Source organism: Akebia trifoliata, chromosome 8, assembly GCF_017979445.1.
Source record: "Akebia trifoliata isolate Shusen 1 chromosome 8, ASM1797944v1, whole genome shotgun sequence".
NCBI lineage: Eukaryota > Viridiplantae > Streptophyta > Magnoliopsida > Ranunculales > Lardizabalaceae > Akebia > Akebia trifoliata.
Genome location: NC_141382.1, coordinates 9,962,323 through 9,982,591, shown reverse-complemented (window position 1 = coordinate 9,982,591; position 20,269 = coordinate 9,962,323). Strand labels below are relative to the sequence as shown.

General features: G+C 35.5%; 2 protein-coding genes across 2 annotated transcripts in view; one reads left to right on the top strand and one right to left on the bottom strand.

Moving 5' to 3' along the window:
- The first annotated feature begins 2,584 nt into the window (after positions 1-2,584).
- On the top strand, positions 2,585-9,601 carry LOC147396008 (U3 ribonucleoprotein (Utp) family protein). The gene is made up of 11 exons (XM_086450607.1): positions 2,585-2,995; positions 4,084-4,258; positions 4,351-4,826; positions 5,535-5,756; positions 6,250-6,582; positions 6,737-7,078; positions 7,159-7,236; positions 7,319-7,402; positions 7,500-7,868; positions 8,669-8,800; positions 9,092-9,601. Exons 1-11 carry the CDS (start codon positions 2,663-2,665, stop codon positions 9,272-9,274), a joined length of 2,727 nt encoding a protein of 908 aa, XP_086306733.1. The 5' UTR covers positions 2,585-2,662; the 3' UTR covers positions 9,275-9,601.
- Positions 9,602-11,782: 2,181 nt separating this feature from the next.
- Positions 11,783-20,269, bottom strand: part of GCP4 (GAMMA-TUBULIN COMPLEX PROTEIN 4) — a 29,054-nt gene continuing 20,567 nt past the window's right edge. The window contains exons 14-16 of the mRNA XM_086449760.1: positions 14,666-14,816; positions 12,811-12,933; positions 11,783-12,706 (exon numbers count right to left, since the gene is read on the bottom strand). Coding sequence (XP_086305886.1) covers positions 12,641-12,706; positions 12,811-12,933; positions 14,666-14,816 — 340 coding nt within the window. The 3' untranslated portion in view covers positions 11,783-12,640. The remainder of the gene's footprint in view (positions 12,707-12,810; positions 12,934-14,665; positions 14,817-20,269) is intronic.

Below are 20,269 nucleotides of genomic sequence, written 5' to 3'. Positions count from 1 at the left end.
TTGCTAATTAGTTTTGAGTTGGAACTCCCAAATTTATCAACAATCACTTTTATTAAGATAAAACATTGAAATTGTACATCATGGGGGACTCAAAATCTCAATGAAAGCATCAATGGTTCTGACATACATCCACATCAAAAATGTTCCCCACGATGTACATTTTAATGTTACTTCAACATTATCCTAAACAAAATGAGATGTGCTGGAGTAATATTGAAATTGACATCGTTTCACGTTATCATAAATGCTTCTCACACTTATCTCGATGAAACACATCTATGGTTTTGTGCATACATCCACGTTAGCAATATGTGTAACAATGTAAATTCAATGTTACTTCAACATTTTTCTAAAAAAATTTACCCACTTCAACCTAAAGATTCTTTCTTCAACTTTCAAATATCTCCAACAAAGACTTGATTTTTGGTGAAGTAAAAGACGATAGATTTTTGGTAAGAAAAAAGTGTTTTTATATAGATTTTTGATAAGAAAAAAGTGTTTTTATATAGATTTTTGGTGGGTGTTTGATTCGACTTAAAAACGTGGCTTTTTACTGCTTTTTGGTGTCAAAACGCAAATTTGAATTGCGATGCATGTTTGATAACACTTCGGAAATTCGTTTTTCGAAGTTTTTTTTAACCGTAGTTTTGAAAAGCGGATGAAAGGAACTTCGTACAATCGTGTTTTAAAAAGTATCGAAGTGAAATGACATAAATACCCTTCATCATTTATAATATTTCCAATGTCAGCCCACGATTAAACCTATCATTCTCTCTATCGTTTTCACTCTTGAAGTTGAACCTTCGATTTCGATAGCAATGGCGACCCGCCCCATTGACGAAGACAACCAGCATTTTTCTAATCGAACCCATTGATGACAACGATGTTGTTTTCGTTTAATCGAAATCCATCGATGACGACAAACTATTTTTGTTCAACCTAAACCCATAGTCGAAAAGTCCATTTTTCGTTCAACCTAACCTCGATCATGACGACGACCACGATCGACGCCATTGACGACGACGATGCGAAGTTCAATTGAACTTAATCCCTCCGCTTGACCCTTTTTTTTATCGATGCCTTCAGATCTCTTCCCAAACAACTTCTTACAGCATCTTTGTGAACTCTCTCTCTCTCTCATCGATCTCAATTTCTGTCATTGATTCTTGACGAAATTGCAACTTGAAGGTTGGATTAACATTAAAAAAAAAAAATTCGTTCTAATTTCTTGGTAGATTTTGTTTAGAAATTATATTAATTCTTTTCTTCTCTAACATCCTATTTGAACTGCTCATGGGATTTTTTTCCCTATAATTTGACATCCTATTTGAACTGCTCATGGGATTTTTTTCCCTATAATTTATTGCGATAGATTATATGTTTTATCGACGATTACTACCTTATATTGTTGAATTTCTTGTTCTGATATAACATATTGGAAATCTGGAGACTAATTTGTGAAACCAAATGTAAAATGATTGTTTGTTAAAAGACAAATCTTGGTGTCTGAAAGAGACATTAAAATAATTCTCTATGCATCTAAGACTATTGTCCAAAAGAATTTTAACAATAAGTTCAGATTTGAAAATATTTGAGGCTATTAACATCTAACAATTCTGAAAACATTTGAGGCCATTAACATCTCTATACATCTAACAATTTGTAACATCTCTATACATCTAACAATTCTGAAAATATTTGAGGCCATTGACAGAAAAATAGTCAATATTATCCAAAAGATTTTTAACAATAAGTTTAGATTTGAAAGTATTTAACTAGTTTGTTGCTTTGATTCAATTTCATGTTTTGTATTTAACAAGATGTGTTTCTAAATTTTTTATAGAATTATAAACTTTTTAAAATTAAAAAAATTATTTTTATACTTTTTTATATAAATTTATTATATTTATATATATTTAGTGTAATTATATATTTATAGAGGTATTTTAGTAATTTTTTATTCATTCTGGATGCATTATCAACATTGTATATTATGCAGGTATTTTGTTTATCAGAAAATTTTCATATGTTCATTTTAAAGAGGAGATATTGTCGAAATTTCTATAGAATTATAAATTTTTTTATAATTTTTTAAAGAATTATAAACTTTTTAAAATTAAAATAATTATTTTTATAAAATTTTAATATAAATTTATTATATTTATATATATTTAATGTAATTATATATTTATATAGGTATTCCGATAATTTTTATGCATTCTGGATGCACTATCAACCTTAAGGGTATTCTGATCATTTTATCATAATACAACAGAATTCAAAAATTGTATCAAACAACAATTACTAGATTCTGGTAAACAGCACAACACTTTTACAAAGTTTTATCAAATAAGCTTTCAGTATTTCAGCTTCTGACAGTAGATTCTAACAACAACTTCTTACAATGGAATCTGATAGTAGATTCTGGCAGCTGTATCGAATCGGGCCTTAATCTTCATAATAGGCTGAAGGCAAGGGAATGCCATCAATTTGAAAATACAGGGGTATTTCAATTATTAACCAAACTATTGAGGGGGTAATGTTTAAATCACCCTAAATCCTACCCGTTTTATGCCCTAATTTCACTTCACGTTTTCACGAGAACTTCGTATCCTTCTTCCCTCTCTTCTGAACCAGAAACCTTACTCGAATTTCCAAAACAATGGCGGAGAAGAAGAGAAAGACGAGAGAAGGGACGAATGCGAGGCAGCCCAAAAACCTAACCCTAGAAAGGAAGAACAAGAGAAAGAAAAACAACAAGAGGGACGATCGAAGAAAATCCGGTCCTCGTTTACCTTCTGCGCTTCGAAAAGAGCTCGGTCTACTTAGCCCTAATCCTAGAAACAGTGACGAAGAGTTCAATTCGGATAAAGAAGAAGGATTGGGCGACCATGTTTACGAATACGAAGAGCCAATGCCAGAGGAGGAATCGAAGAAGAATCGGCGATTCGACCCTGTCGATAACCTCGAGTATGAGCTACCTGAAGAATTTGAGGTTAATTAGGGTGTTATATCTATCTATATCTCTGCATCTTTCTTCTGTTATTGTTTAGCATTTAATTTTATGTTTTTCTAAGGTTTATGTTACTGAGATTGCTAGGTTTTCCTTTTGATTTGCCTTATTATGCAAGAGAATCTTGTTTTTTTTTTTTTTTTTGGTGGGTTTGCTCCCATATTTATAAAAATGTCATTTTTAATATAATTTTATGAAAATTGATATGTTTTATGGATTAGTGGAGAATAAAAGTGCTGACAATTGGTCACGGGTACAATCCTAGATTACCCAGTTAAAGAAATTGTAAAATATTACTTATAATTGAACAAATTCAAGAAATGTATTGTGTAGAAATCACACTTCAGATTTTACTGGATTTACTGAAAATTGGGCAAGACATAGTATGTGTTGGTCATGGGTACAATCCTAGATTACCCACTAAAATAAATTGGAAAATAAGATAAGTTATAATTGAACAAATTCAAGAAATGTATTGTGTAGAAATCACATCTTAGATTTTACTGGATTTATTGAAAATTGCGCAAAATATGGTATGTGTTGGTCATGGGTACAATCCTAGATTATCCATTAAAATAAATTGGAAAATAAGATAAGTTATAATTGAACAAATTCAATAAATGTATTCTGAAGTGATCACACACTCAGATTTTACTGGATTTATTGAAAATTGAGCAAAACATAGTAGGTGACCGCAACTTAAAAGAAATTCACACTTAAATATAATGTTGTTGATTTGTTTTATCTACATTTGTCAAGGTTCTTATGTTTCAGAGAAATTTTACACATTTTGGTTACATTTCTGTTTTGCATGATTTCAGAATCCCAAATACTTTTGGCTCATTTTACAATTTCTTTAATAAAATCTCTACATAAGTAAAGTCTCCAGAATTTCTTGTTTTAGTTTCAGGTAGGGCTGAAACTTCTCCGGTAACAAATATTTGAATTCTCAACTCGTATTTCTATCTGTTTCTATAGTAAAGAAGCTAGATTGCACCCATGACGTTAAATCTGCATTGAATAGGATATTACCTATATATTGTGTTTGTCACACTTTTTTCTTTTTATAGGATGAGAATTTACCATCGGATGATGATGACAACAACGTCGGCAATGATATCAGTGAAAGAAGCAACGTAAGGGGTAATTCACCCCAATTAGGAGATGAGCTTGAAAACAGAGATTATGAAAGACATGCAAGGATGCTGCAAGGAATCACTGGAATGCCAGCTGAGGCCTTTGAAGGTAATTACTGTTCTTATAGTTTTCCCCGGTGAGATTATTTTGTTGATAAAATTAAACTCACGAAAACATACAAATTTACCATTAATTTTTAGGTAAGAAGAAGAAAAATGTAGTTGTATCAGAGGCATATCCCGAATCTGAATATAATCCTACTAGAGATGTACTGAATGGTGATGGCCGCATCAGCATTAAAGACCTTATGGACCCTCTCTGTGAGAAGCCTGGTAACAGCAAGCTTAGACGGAGAATGCTACAATTGGATAGAAAGTCCATATCTGTTCAGGTGCCCCTTCCCAAAGTGGATAGGGAGAAGTTGGAGAGGAAGGTGGCATATGAACATTCAAAGAAGGACATTACTAAGTGGGAGCCGTTAGTCAAGAGGAACAGAGAGGCTCCTACAATTTTCTTTAATGAAGATCTAGACTTGGGGGTTTCTACTGTAGGGGCAATAGCTTCTGAATTCGAACCTAGAACTGATTTTGAGAAGAAAATTGCTTCACTAGTTCGTGATGCAAAGGTTGTGGATGCGCACAAGGAGGATGGTGCAAGGCTTCTTGAACTTAACAAGGTATTGAGCTTTTGCACTTGTCTTTGTTTAATGAGACCTAGAGTTGTAGCATGTTGTATTTGCAAATACTCAAATTATTATTCTATGTTAACTTTCTTCTCTACTATTATAATGAGAGAAGACAGAGTAGAAGTGGTTCGACACCGAAATTTGGATTTCACAAATGCCCCACCCTTACATTTAAACTTAATATAATTAAGGTTATTTTGGTCAAAAACCAAGAAAATTACAACCCATGACCTATAGTCACGTTGTTTAGTTTTCAAAATTATAAAAATATTCTTTTTTATTAAGCGCTTCTTATCCATGTGCATTTGCACATGCCACCTTCTAGTTTTATATAAAAATGGTCAATTTATTCTTTAGCAACTAGCTCAAGATTGTGTATAAAGTGATTGAATTTTATTATAACTGAAATATGCAGAATTATTTCTTTTGTTTGTCTTCTTACTTGTATTGCAGCTATAAACTTTTTCTTTTTGTAGCTTGTATATAAAAGGAAAATTCTTCAAACTAGTGATCATTAGCTTTGATAATGACCCTCTAGATCTTTGAACTACCGGGGTTAAATTATTGTGTTTTGTGGACCATTTTAATGTTTAGGTATTTTCACATGAGTTGGGCAAATTATTTGAGACTTGCTTCTCAAGTTCAAGATGTTGGTCAATTGATGTCTCTCTTTGTTACCATGGTTACCAAACTTGGCAGATATCTGTAGAAGATGTGAAGGACCGCCAGGATCGTCTTGCTAAAATGCGTAGTCTTCTTTTCCGTCATGAAATGAAGTCAAAACACATTAAAAAGATCAAGTCCAAGACATTCCATCGCTTGTTAAAGAAGGATAGATTGAAAGCAGTATCTTCTCAATTGCAAATGGATCCCGAGGCTGCTAAAGAACATGCAATGAAGCAGGAATTCAAAAGAGCTGAGGTAATTGATACTTTACTCTGGATTTACTGGACCTTTCACCCACTACGACATGGTTTCAAAACTCGGTTTGACATCTCGTCTCGTCCATGGGCAAGACTGAGTTGTCTCAGATTAGATAAACCATTTAACTCGATTTATAATGATATATTTATTTATTTAAATGAAAATAATTATAATTTTTTCTTTTTAATTCTTAAAAAAATTAATTATTTTAATCAGAATCTACAAAATCCTGGTTGACTCGGCTGAGATTTTCAAAATATTGCCTGAGACATCGTTTGTCTCACGATATGGTGTGAAGGCTGAGACTGTATATCTGTCTCGTTGCTGAACGATACCGAGATGACCCAGGCAAGTCATCTCGGTCTCAGACGAGATTTAAAACTTTGCACTACAACCAGTTGTTACAAAATCTTCAACCAAAAGTTTTCTTGTTGATTATCATTAGAGTATTATTAATTGCTGTTTCTTTTCCTCTCCAAATTTAATCCAGGAACGTATGACATTGAAGCATAAAAACAGCTCCAAGTGGGCAAAACGTATTTTGAAGCGTGGTCTGGACGCCCAAGATGAAGGAACTCGAGTCGCTATCTCTGAACAGCTTCATCAGCATGCACTTTTGACAAGAAAAATGAATTCTATGAAGGATAGTAGTAGCAGTGATGACAGTAGTGATGAGGATGATGATGACGACAACGAACTTTTGCTTGGCACAGACCAGGACAGAGCTTCTAAGGTGCTAACAAAGGCAAAAGAGAATACCATCAAAGCTATAGAAGAGGAGGATGAGATGCCTAAATCAGGAGTGCTTTCCTTGCCTTTCATGGTACAGTTTTATGCTTTCTTATTGGATGGTTAATTATCAATCTTGCACTGCCCTTGTCATCCATCAATCTCTCAATCTCTTTCTCAAGTTATTTTACATGTATTTATTTATTGATTGTATTTGTTCTTGTTTTGCTCGATTATCTTCTACTTAGGTCCGTGGATTGAAAAAGAGAGAGGAAGAGGCTTATGCAGAAGCTAAGCTAGCTCTTGAAGAGTACGATTCTTCATTAAGGCAGCTCGAGGAAACAGAGATGGCTGGAAGTCCAAAAACAGTCTCTTCAAGTGGAAGGCGGCTGTTTGGGGCAGCAAGAAAGCAGCCCGAAGAATTAAATAAAAGGATAAAAACTGATAATGTTAGTGGGGACAGTGATAGTGAAGTTGAATTCGAGACCAAGAAAGATGATGTCAAAACTAGTGATTTACAGAAGGATGTTCACATTGATACTAGTATGCTTCGTGAAGAGCTCGACGTCGAGCAGGAACCAGTTTTTAAGGTATTAGGAGTCTTGCTTGACATTTGTCTTCTCTTTGACTTATATTTGTGCCTCAGATGTGGAGTTTTTATGGATCACAGAATTTTGATGATGTTAGAAACTCCGGCCCCAAGACAACATACGAAGTTGCTATGTTTGTATCAGACTCCTGGAAAAAGGTTACTTTTTTACCTTCATTTTTTTTTTTCTTTTAAGTCAACCAATTCATGTTGTTCTGATCAGTTTGTTGATAATGTGTAGATGAAAAGTGAAAACGTGATTGATGGCAGTAGCAGAAAGCCTTCAAGAGTGTTAGAGCCAGCTTTGCCCGATCATGACCTCAAGGTTTGACCTCCCCCTGTTGGTTAAATTATGCCCTCTTTTGTGATTGGTTTCCCCTCTTATTTGTTTGCTTTCTGTTTCTTTTTTGGAATTTTGGAAGAAAATGGATGGAGATAGTGATACAGAAAGTGGAGAAGAAATGGTGGACGGGATGCTGTGTTCTGGCACCAAGCAAGATTATGAACTTCCATCTCAAGCAGACCTTATACACCGTGCTTTTGCCGGTGATGACGTGGAGGAGTTTGAGAAGGACAAACTGGAAGTTTTGAATGAGGAGAATCCTGAACCTGAGAAGCCCGTTTTGCTTCCAGGGTGGGGGCAATGGACAAATATTCAGCGGAAGAAAGGTTTGCCTTCTTGGATGGTGGAAGAGCATGAAAATGCAAAAAAGAAGAGGGAAGAAGCCCTTAAGAAGAGGAAGGATGCACATCTTAAGCATGTGATTATCTCTGAGAAGATCAACAAAAAGGTGAGTAATGTTGCTTTTAAGCAAGTGTTTGGTTAGCTTTTTGATGTTGGCTAATGGCTTCTAGTGTATTCAACATCTTATTGAAGGTGTTTGATGACTAACTAAAATTTTCATATAGAAAATTAAATGGTGCATATTTGAGATTTATTGTTTTGAAATAACTTCATCATCCAAGCCTTATCCTAAAATTTTGGATTGGCAAAATAGTAATAGAGGAGATCAACTTTAAAATGATTTTGAGTGGTGGTGATTTCCCTTTTTTTTTATTATTATTTGGTTTCTCTGAGAACTAACAAGGGGTTTAAAGGTCCAGATTTCAGTAAGAAAAAAAAAATGGAAACTGTAGAAGATGTTTGTTTTGCATCTTGTTTTCACGCCTGGGCAAATAGATTCAGTCTAAAAACTTTTGGATTAGGTGAACTATTGCATTAGTTTGCTTGATTTTCCTCAAAACAGTACTCTTTTTTCCAATTTATTTGAGAGTTGCAATTGGGATATCCGTGTGTTTGGACAACTGCTCTAATTTTATATAAAAGTGTTGGCTCCAACATCTTGGAGTGTTTTTTTGTCGACGTTGATTTTAAGCCTCTCATTTTGTACTGTGCACTTGCCCAACAGGTCTTTTTTTTTTCCTTTTTGGTAAATCCAACTTTTAAATTTAGAGAAGTTGTAGCACCTTAACATCTGAAATTGCGTTGATGGAATTTGTGCTAGACTATCATTTCATTTGTGTATTGTTCTTTTTCTGATGCATATGTTTTGCTAGTGAAAGGATTTATTTGATTTGTTGCACTTGGCAGGCTGAGAAGCTACATACGAAGACTTTGCCCTTCCCCTTTACATCCAAAGAAGTTTTTGAGCAGAGCATTCGAGTGCCCATTGGACCTGAATTCAACCCAGCAACATCAATTGGAGCACTTAATCGGCCTGAAGTAAGTGTCATTAACATTGATAACAACCATGATAGTCCTGAGGAATCGAAAAAATAAACTCAATAACTTTCTGTCCTTCCTCATCCTTTACAAAATAAAATACATAGGAACAAAGAAAGAAAAAGCTTTTAACATCTTTATTGTACAACTGAACAAAAGAATGCAACAGATATGAAGGAAGATTTGAAATATTAGTCTATTTGTTCTTGTTTTTCATCCCGAAGGACATTAGGGTGCTTTATAGGTTTTATAAGTTGCACTTGCTTACGGGGCTGAGTACCTTTGATTCAGGTAGTGAAGAAACCTGGTGTCATCATAAAACCAATCAAGTTTGAAGAGATAAATCCTCATGAGAAGACAGCCGGGGACAAGTGGAAGGGGCACGTACAGAAGACAGGGCAAATGCAGAAGACAAAGAAAAATAATAGTGGTGCCAAAGCTACGAAGAATTTGAAAACAAGGGAGAACAAGTGAGGACAGAATCGCAGTTGTGCTTACAATACCCACAATTTTTCCTTAAATGTGGAAGGAAAAGATATGGTTAAGCACGGCCCATTTTGTTAAATTTATAAGAGATGTAGAAAAGTCCGTAAAGTGAACAGCCTTGAAGGTTTCCAACACTAGGTTGAATCTACTTGCAGATTTACTCTTTTTGTCGTGTTATTCTCATCATTTTTCAGATATATTCAGTTGGTTATTTAAGGGAATTTTGTGAGGAGAAGTAGCCAAAAAAAATTGTATTCTTTGTGTTCTTCTGTAATTCCTTGTTGAAATCACAAATTGAAGAACCAGGTTAGTCTTTATAGAGGCCTAAATCTTTTTCAAGATCTCTGAGAAACAGCACTGGCTTTGTTTGCATGTGGTGAGCGGCAAAACTTGCTTAGTGTTCAAATTTGGTATATCAAACCATTTAAATCAGTTTAAAATTATTTATTAATATACTGCCCAACACCTTATATGAGTTAGAAGTTTTGGAATGGGTTGATTTTTTTTGTAAGGATGATCTCTACGGTGAAGAATGAATTTATTTTTACAGTTAGTTTGTAAATCACTTTTGATGGGGTTAAAAGTTTGGATTGGGTTATTTTTTGTGAGGATGATCTCTATAATCAGACATACTTGTTGATTTTGATATCATTCTCACAGAAAATCAGTTTAATCTGAACTTACCCATAAAAAATGATTTAAAGTTTAATGATTTAAAGTTGTGGACTGTCGATTTTTATGGTTAAATTGTAAAATATTTTTGATGGGGTTAGAAGTTTCAGAATAGGCTGATTTTTTTTTAGGACAAGGGTGTTGGCTCCCTAACGTTGACTGTTGAATGGGACCTATATATAAAAATATATTTATATAATAAAGTGGATTAGTAAATAGTCAGAAAATTTTATTTTTATATTGAATTATTAAAAAATTGATTTTATTATATGGATAAAAGTTCAAAAGACCAATTATGAGAGTCGGCTTTAGCGGATGTTATGGAGTCCCCCCTTATGTTGGGGGTGTGGCGTGAAAGTAACGCTAGGGGCTGTAGCATACAAAGAAAGCTAGGCTTTTGAGGATAAGGAGCAACACGCCATGAGATCATCATCAATACGTTGTGGACTTTTATTTCATTGGAGCTCAGTTTTTATTGAAGTTACAAAGGACTCTTTTTTTATGATTTCTTAGCGGGGTGGGAGTGGATTTGTAATCATTTGGGGATCTCTTGATCCCTTTTCTTTTTTCTTTTGTACCTCTTTTTTTGAGTTGGCCATCTTAACCACCGCCACCACCACCCACTTTTCACTTTTAATTTATATATATATATATATATATATATATATATATATATATATATATATATATATATATAGGGTTCGTTCAGCATCCTAAACTTTACCACACACTTTAACAAACGTGTTTTGTCCTACATGGGTTAGAAATTTTGGAATGGGCTGATTTTTGGTGAGGATGATCTCTATGGTGAGGAGATCATTCTCACCAAAAATCAGCTCATTCCAAAACTTCTAACCCCATCAAAAATGGTTTACAAAAATTGGACGGTCCACAATTTTTCAACTTATAAACATGGGGCTAAACATTTCGGAATGGGCTGATTTTTGGGGAGGATGATCTTCTAATCATAGAGATCATCCTCACCAAAAATCAGCCCATTTCAAAACTTCTAACCCATGTAGGACAAAAAGCGTTTGTTAAAGTGTGTGGTAAGACTAAAGGTGCTGAACATTTCCCATATATATATATATATATATATATATTGGTCCCGTTCAGCAACAAATATTTTGGCAAAACATTTTTCAAAACATGGGTTAGAGGTTTTGGAATGGACTGATTTTTGGTGAGGATGATCTCTACGGTGAAGAGATCATCCTCACCAAAAATCAGCCCATTTCAAAACTTCTAGCCCCAGTTTACAAGTTGAAAAATCATGTACCATCCATTTTTTTGTAAACCATTTTAGATGGGGTTATAAGTTTTGGAATGGGCTGATTTTTGGTGATGATGATCTCCTCACTGTAGAGATCATCATCACCAAAAATTAGCCCTATTCCAAAACCTCTAACTCATGTTTTGAAAAATGTTTTGCCAAAATGTTTGTTGCTGAACGGGACCCATATATATATATATATATATATAGGGGAGTGTTCAAGGGATATAAGTAAAAAACAATCATTTTTCAAAATATGGGTTAGAAATTTTATATTAAGATGATTTTTTGTGAGGATGATCTTTATGATGGGAAGATCATCCTCACATAAAATCAGCTCAGTTTGAACCTTCTAATCCCATCAAAAGTGATTTAGAATGTGGACCGTCGATTTTTTAATAATAATCTATAAATCACTTTTGATGGATTTAGAAATTTTAGATAAGGCTGATTTTTTGTGAGAATGATCTTCTTGTCATAGAGATCATCCTCACAAAAAAAATCAGCTCAATCCAAAACTTCTAACCCATATTTTGAAAAATGATTGTTTTTTAACTTATGTCCCTAGATCATCCCCATATATATATATATATAACATAGGGCAATGTTCTGTAGACTAACATTTTGTCCAATATGGCAAATCAGTTTCGAAATGAGCTGATTTTTTGTGAGGATGATCCATATGTTGAGTAGATCATCTTCACAAAAAAATCAGCCGATTCTAAAATTTATAACCCTATGAAAAGTGGTTACAAACTAACAGTCCACAATTCTTCAACATGAAAACTAGGACTAGCAATTTCAGAATGGGCTGATTTTTTGCAAGGACCATAGAGATCATCCTCACAAAAAAAAATCAGCTCATTCCAAAAAATTTTGCCCATAAAAAACAAAACATGATGTCTACTGTTCCTGACCCATATATATAATATAAAAAAATACTAATCATCTGAGAGTTGATACCGTCTCTTACGATATGCGTGAATCGTGGAACTTAGATAGTGCATAAAAAAAATGGCATACTTAAACCTCCATGAACAAAGAAGTGAAAATTTGCAGTTCATGAACAACAATTTTCTTGATGGGCACACAACTTTCACACAGAACCCCTCCTAATTGCTATACCACAACTTGTGTATCTTGTCTAAGGAAAATGTTTAAGGGGGCTCGTTTTTGGAGTCCCATACGTCTATCACTTCTAGCATTAGCACCTATCTGTGCTGGGAATGGTTCATCATGCTTTTTTACCAGGGATGCCACTGAATATATCGAAGGCCCGTCAAGAAAACCAGCCTTTCATTGATCATATAAACATATTTGTGTCAAAGCCACAATTCCTAATTCATCTTACACCACAATATTTCGCATTTCGCCACAGGGACCTGAAAAATGCACCCACTCGATGCTTATCATTGATGCAAGTCAGGATGGGTTGGCCGTGATCTCACAACATTCAGCACTCCTCTAGCAGTACTCTGTTGATTGATATCAGTAACTTATTCAGTAAGAATAAATAGAAAAATAAATAAAATAAAATTTGAAATTCGAAGCAACTCGAGGTGCTTAGGTATGAAATTACCTCAAAAAAGGAATTGAAGTTGAGACGTAAGAGGAACATTCTCAAGAAAGGTGCCCGTTGACTCCCAGCAAGCCTACTACTACGCAGTATGGTGTATAAAGAATTTGATTTCTTGTTAAATTCCTGAAAAGGCCAGCAAAATAGTAAACAAGATTAAATTTCAATTAAGCAAAAGAAAGATCATGGCTGCAACTAAGAATAGCACCCCACTTGAACCATTATCTGGAATCGAAATGGGGCCAGACAAGCAAATACTTCTTTAGGGTAATTTGTCCCAGTCAAATGAACATGTAAATTCCTAAGGGCCAACATCGCTAACAAGAGACATTGATGAAAACCCTGCCCTTTGAGATGTTAGCAATTTATGAAATGGCCCAATTCCATAAAAAGTTTTCCAGTAAAAATTGAGGTGGATTTAGAGGCTTTATATTCCAATTTTGCTAAGATATGTGGCAAAGGTAAGGACCTTTTGGTTATTTCAGCATATATGACTTAATGCCTTTGGACGGAGATAATTCACAGGTGATTTTTTGAATCACTTGAGAACAGTACATGAATATGTTGAGTTTAGTCCCCACATCTGACACAAACTGTCTTGTCTCTCTCCTTATAAGCTCCTAGGCCTCTCCACTCATAGAAATTAGTTTTGAGTTGGACCCCCAAATTTATCAGAACAATGCACATTTTGTCCATGAATAATAATATGCCACAGAAAATTTTTGTATAAAACCAAATCTTTGGAAATTTCACTACTAAATACCCTTTTTTTTGTATTTATGAATTGCTACAATGACTAGGACATAGTTATTATTTTCTTTTAGTTTTAGGGTGACACATTAGCACATCCATAAGTCACACAGAAAATCAGTTAAAACCTAAAATATTCAATGCAAGCATTGGGATGCCTAGTATTGGAAGAAAACATAAAGGTACAAATTAGGTCTTAACACGTCCATATATTTCTTATGTGGGCTCATCAATTTGAAAGTACAAACTCTGACACACATCTGTCGGGAACAAAGCACATATAATTATATTTATAATGCCATAAATTATTTAATATGCACAAAGAACAGAAGCTAAATAGTCTTGGTAATGAATGAGGAAATTAAAGATAGGTCGAGTCAAATGAAGGTCACATAGGGAGTTTCGAATTAGAATGAAATAGCAATTCTATATGGATGATGGGGAATTTAAATTATCATAGAATATTATAGAAGTGAAAGAAGAATTGGCTACAATGAAGATAGGAAAGGCTTTAGGTTCCAGATGTAACTCCAATAGAGATTCAGAAATGCACAGGAGAAACTCAATACTGTTGGTTTATTGAATTGAACTGTTTAAAAAGATCTTGAATACTAAGATTGGAGAAGTAGTCTGTTATCTATTCACAACAATAAAGTTGATTTTGCAAAAAATTGCTCCAATTATTGCAGGATAAAACCAACAAGCCACACTATGAAATAGTAGGAAGGAGGGATAAAGAAAAGGTTAATATAAATAATTAATGTGACTTGTGGTGTGATTCATATAATTAACGTAACCAATATCAGAAAAAATTGCAAAAGAGACCCCATACAAATAATGTAGAAAAAAGTTGATCAATCAAGATTGTTTGAGAACCTACAAAGAAGACCAACATCAGCACTAATGAAGTGTGCTCGGTGCAAGTTTAAAGCTTTAAAAGGGTGAGAAGCTGAAATTTAAATTGATGGAGGTAGTCAGATAGCCCAGTATTTGGGGGAAGGCAAGCATGATGATGACCTGTGGAAATATCTTACCACACCCCACCAATAAATTGACATTTCAGGTGACATTGAAAATTAACCAAATGAGGTAAAGTAGCTGACAATACCTCAGTTATATGCTCCAGTTCAGATGTATTTGGACTGCTATCGCAGTCAATGTTCCAGCAGAACTGCAGGCAAAGTTTCATTATACTGTCTAGTATCCTCGAGACAGACCCAATGTCCAAGAAAGATTGTGAAATCAAAGCTGTCAAGTATCTGCAGATAATGTTCTCAAATATTTAAGTTTTCAGAATATCACCAACAACTGAATAGTTCATATCATCAGCAATCAGAAGAAAGATACCAGCAGCCCATGTAACAATAACAAGGACTTTAGTCCAACACAGTTACAAGGTGCATGAAACAGCACCAAGGAGAGTCCCAGAACGCACACCCATACTTAAAAGGAATATTGATTATCGAACCGGTTCGTCTGTCTATAAAATGGGATGGACAATTGATTATGTATCAAACCATAGCTATTTCACTGGTCCATAAGCGTAAGTACCAAACTAATCGAAGATGCCGAGAAAAAAAAAATGTTGATAAGAATGGTTTTGATGAATCTATTGCAAGACATGAAAGGCTGGATGGGAACAGAGACGAAAATCATTAAGAACGGTGCCTTCCGAGGTGTGAAGTGGGAGAGAAGGGATGTCATAATTGGGGTTTTGAATAAGACGACCTTTTCATTTTTCATTTTTTTTCATATTGAATAAGTAATAAGAATGAGAGGCGTTAAGCTTTTTATCATCCTGGCGTCGAGCTATTTTTCCGCAGGACCTCCCCTACAGTATCGTCACCGCAGTAGAGTTTAACCACCAAGTTCGGGATGGATTGGTGTGGTTCCTCTACGCCTAGGACACCAGAATATCGAACCATGAACGAAGAAAGGCATGAGATAAAAGCATATTGGCTAGTGATTGTGAGGCCCCAATTCTTGACCGGAGGGGACACCAAACCAAGGGCCTCTGCCCTCCCATCCCTTGGATAGAGAGGGATATATATATATTATTATTATTATTATACATCACCATTGCTTAATTTAAATCAAAAGATCCTTTAAAAGAATAATGGAGAAGTGAATTTACTACGGAAAAAAATACTTCCATGTACCCTAGGGCTTCTAACAAGCATTTCCGTAAGAGAGAAGACTATTAAGTAGCTATAGTTCTGTTTGACCACTTAATAGAGTACCCTATAGCAGATGGAAAACACCAGCCATCTTTTGTTCATGAAAGCATTTGTCTGACATATGAGTACAAAAGAGCCCAATAAGGCCAATTTTCACAAGATCAAATTGTCCTTATGACATATGAGTACAAAAGAGCCCAATGCCCAAATCCTTGCAAGAATGATAATCTTGCTTCAGCTTATCGAACTCTATCACCCATATAGCCATAGAATGCAAAATATAAACAACTAAACTAAGCGCATATGCTGCCTTTTACTTAACACCAACATTGTGCTTGAGAATAAAAGTGTATTCTTGAAGAAATGCTAACCACTTCCCATGACAATGGCTTAGCTTCTTTTGTGAATTCAAATATCAGATATCTTGATGATTTGAATACAAAACAAACTCCTTAGACACCAAATAGTGTCTCCAATGACGAAGGACCTAAACCGCTGCATAGAGTTCTTTATCATAAGTGAAAAATTTATGTTTTGCTTCATTTAGCTTTTCTCTGTGACAAGCAATAGGATGACCATCTTGCATAAATACACCTCCAATCCTGACATTTAAAGCATTACACGCAACTTCAAAAACCTTCGACAAGTCAGGTAATTGCAAAACCGGCATTTTGTCATCTTTTTAATAAGCTCGAAAGCTTTAGTTGCTTCCACTGACCAATTAAACTGTCCTTTCCTCATTGAATTAGTGATAGGAGTGATGATATTGCTGAAATTTCTTATGAACTTCCTATAAAAAGTAGCTAGGACATGGAAACTTCGTACTTCATGGAGGTTAGTAGGAATTAGTCATTCTTGAATAGCTTTTACCTTTCCAGGATCAGCTTCTACACCCTTTGATGGTACAACAAACCCAAGAAATATAACACTGGGTGTCATGAAAGCACATTTCTTTAAGTTTATGAAGAGTTTTTCATGGTGTAGAACTCTCATAACTTGGCAAAGGTGGGTGATGTGCTCATCATGGGAGTGGCTATATATAAGTATATCATCAAAATAAACAATAAAGAATTGCCCAATAAAAGGCTGAAGTACTTGAGTCATCACTTGCATTAAAGTACTAGGCGAATTAATGAGGCTAAAAGGCATGACAAGCCACTCATATAGACCATCCTTCATCTTGAAAGTTGTCTTCCATTCGTCTCCTGGTCTAACATAAACCTAATGGTAACCGCTTATAAGATCAATAGCATGATGAACATCCTGCACACAAGGCAACTCATTTGGTAACTCCTCTGGGGCAACATCATAGAAGTTAGTCAGCAATTGGTTAACCTCTGGAGGTATATCTTGAAGTGGGGCAACAATTGATTCTTTCACTTCTTTGGATATTATAGCATATACAACTCCAGATTCCTTGCTTTCGGCCTCAAATTGCTTCTTAGTAAGCAAATGGAGTGCTTTCTTTTTCAATTCAATTGACTTATTAGGACTCTTACTATGAATTTTAAGCTCTTCAGTTGACATGAGCTTCATAACAACTAGTTTCCCATTAAACAGAAAGTAATAAGTATTTTCATTGCCACAATGATACACATATCTGTCATAAAGCCATGAGCAACCAAGAAGAATGTGCAACATACATGGGTACAACGTCACACCAAATGGAGTCAACATAAGCACCATAATAAATAGTAATTAATGCTCTTTGAGTTACCAGTATCAACGACTTATCTACCCATCCAATCCTGTAAAACTGAGGGTGGGGCTGGACTGTGAGTTGAAATCTTTCAATTGTAGATTGTGAAACCACGTTCATGTTGCTCCCTCCGTCAATAATAAGCTTGCAATACTTCTCACCACTCTTAAATAGAGTGAAAAATAGTCGCACGAAGCCAATCTTCCTTTATCTCTTCTTTTGGGACTGCAAGGATTTGTCGAACGACACAAACATAGGAGCTGTCCCCCTTGTCATCTACTTCTGACTCAATATATTCAGCTATCAAAAGGGTTGGTCCTTCTACACCTCCAACTGATTTTCTTTCTCTTCCTCAACTCCTATGCGCAAATTCCTGGAAGGACATAGGAATGCATAATGACATTTGCCTCCACACCTAAAACAACCAACTTCAATGTTACCCTTCTTGTTTGCATCTGTAGCTATACCCCTTCCTTTTAAATCAACCCTTACATAAGGTCAAGACCCACCAAGCTTGAATGTGTTAGCATTAGGCAATGCTGTCCTCGATAAATTTCCCCCATCAAAAGTCTTACGAGTTAATGGTTCTTTGGTTTGATTTCCAAACCGCCTTGTCATAAGCTGTCTTAGGGTCTTCTCAATCCGCAACGCCATTTGGAATGCATTTTCTAAATCATAAACCCTTAAAGTAGTCATATCTTTTCTGATTTCAGCCCTCAACCCATAGCTAACTAATCAAAACGCCGCATGTACTCCACTACAGATAAGTTGTCTTGGCGGAGTGAGATCATTTCCTCATAAAGATCATCTTGAAAATCAATGGTAAATATTTCTCCTTGAGACAAGTCTTCATATCGTTCCAATTAGTGATAGGAGGACCTCTCATATTATGGTGTCTTTTCTCAAGATTTATCTACCACACTTTAGCATAACCCACCAACTTCATCCTAGCAAATCGAACTCTCCTATCATCTGGCATATCATACCAATCAAAATATTCTTCTAGGGCTGCAAGCCAATCTAAGAAGGCTTGAGGATTAATGTCACCTTTGAAATCAGATGTTTCAACTTTGACTTTCTTAGTAATGTCATCTTGTTGATCATAATGTCTAGATTTGAACTATTCAAGCATACCTTGCAACACATTATCCAAAATGCCTTGCGGAGTAGCAATCCTTGCACGTGTGCCCCTCATAGGTGCTATAGCTGTTGTGTTAACCCGTTGTCCAATGACATTATTGACTGAAATGTCAATCTCTGGCTCCTTATGTGAGCCTCCAACACTACTTTCTTCATTAGAGATGGGCCAATTGGATGGCTTCACATCTCTCTAACTTGGAATTCAGGTTCATCTACCCTCTCAACGAACTTGAAGAGAAGCACTTCTCGTTGAGCCTCAATCAATCTCCCTCTAAAAGTCCTCTTAGTACGTGTTCTCATAGTGCCAACCTTGCTCTAATACCAATTGATGCAAAACCGACTATGAAAATTGGTTAATCTGATTTATTTAGCAACAAATCAGCCAACAAGTCCCTCACCAATAATAGAGAAAGGGAAAATAGAGAGAATCACTCTAAGGTTCCTAGAATTTTTATTTTTTTTTATCGATAAAGAAGAATTTATTGATAAAGGGAAAAGAGGGGGGTCGAGTGGACCAACCCAAGATAAAGAAGAAGAAACAAGAGAAACAAGAACACCAAGCAAAAGAAACAAAACATGAGACTTTCACAACAAGGAACAAACCTTGTCCCATCTCACAATAAAATCTTCAAAGAAGATCCCCTTAAACTCTTTATAGAGTTTACTCTAAGAAAACAAGAGCTCCAAAACAACCAGAACTAATCCTTCCCTTGAAAACCTTTTTCCCTTCAAAAATACATTGATTAAGATGTTTCAAAATCCCCCAACAAATTGCAGATGGAACCAGAAATCAGAGAGTCCGTTTAGAAGACAAGAAAACTCCTCCCCACGACAGCCAAGATTCTAGAATTGACTTAACAGATCTGGGAAAGCAACCCACAATCCCAAACAAAGATAAGAAGTGCGACCAAACAAGATAAGCCACACGGCAATGAATGAGTAAGTGGTCCACCGATTCCGCCTGAGATCTACACATACAACACTAATTCAGTGAAATAAAACCTCTTCTGATCAATTGATCCATGGTAGCAAGTCTGCCCAAAGCTGCCATCCAAAGAAAAGTCGAAATCTTTGGAGGAATCTTACCACCCTAAACAAATGTATAAGGAAAAGACATAGCTAAACTAGGAACAATACAATCATACAGAGACTACACCATAAATTTCCCGTCCCTCAAACCTCCCCACTTTTTTATTTTCCAAGGAAACCTCCATACTACCATCGTCCAACATAGAAGTTAACATCCCAAGGCTATCCCCCTCCCAATCATTAAAAGATCTCTTGAACCCAAAATCCCAGTTAGCCACCCCATTATCCCAACTTCTGAAGCACGAAATGACCTGGTTCTTTTTCAACAACAAGGCAAAAAGATTTGGGTAAAGGTCCTTAAGGGGACTATTACCACACCACCAATCTTCCCAAAACCTCACCTTGTCCCCCTCCCCACTTTATATTTTATGTTTTTTTTTAGATAGACTTCTTTTAAGGATACCCTTTCGCACCCCGTCGCCCTTTTAGCCGGACTACTCTCCCACCCATTATCATTCACCCCAAATTTATCCGCAATAACCTTCCTCCAAAGACTCTCTTCCTCCTCCCAAAATCTCCAAAGCCATTTTTCCAACAGAGCCGAGTTCATATGACCAAAATTACAGAACCCCAGGCCCCCATTTCCTTTAGGCAAGCATAAATTCCT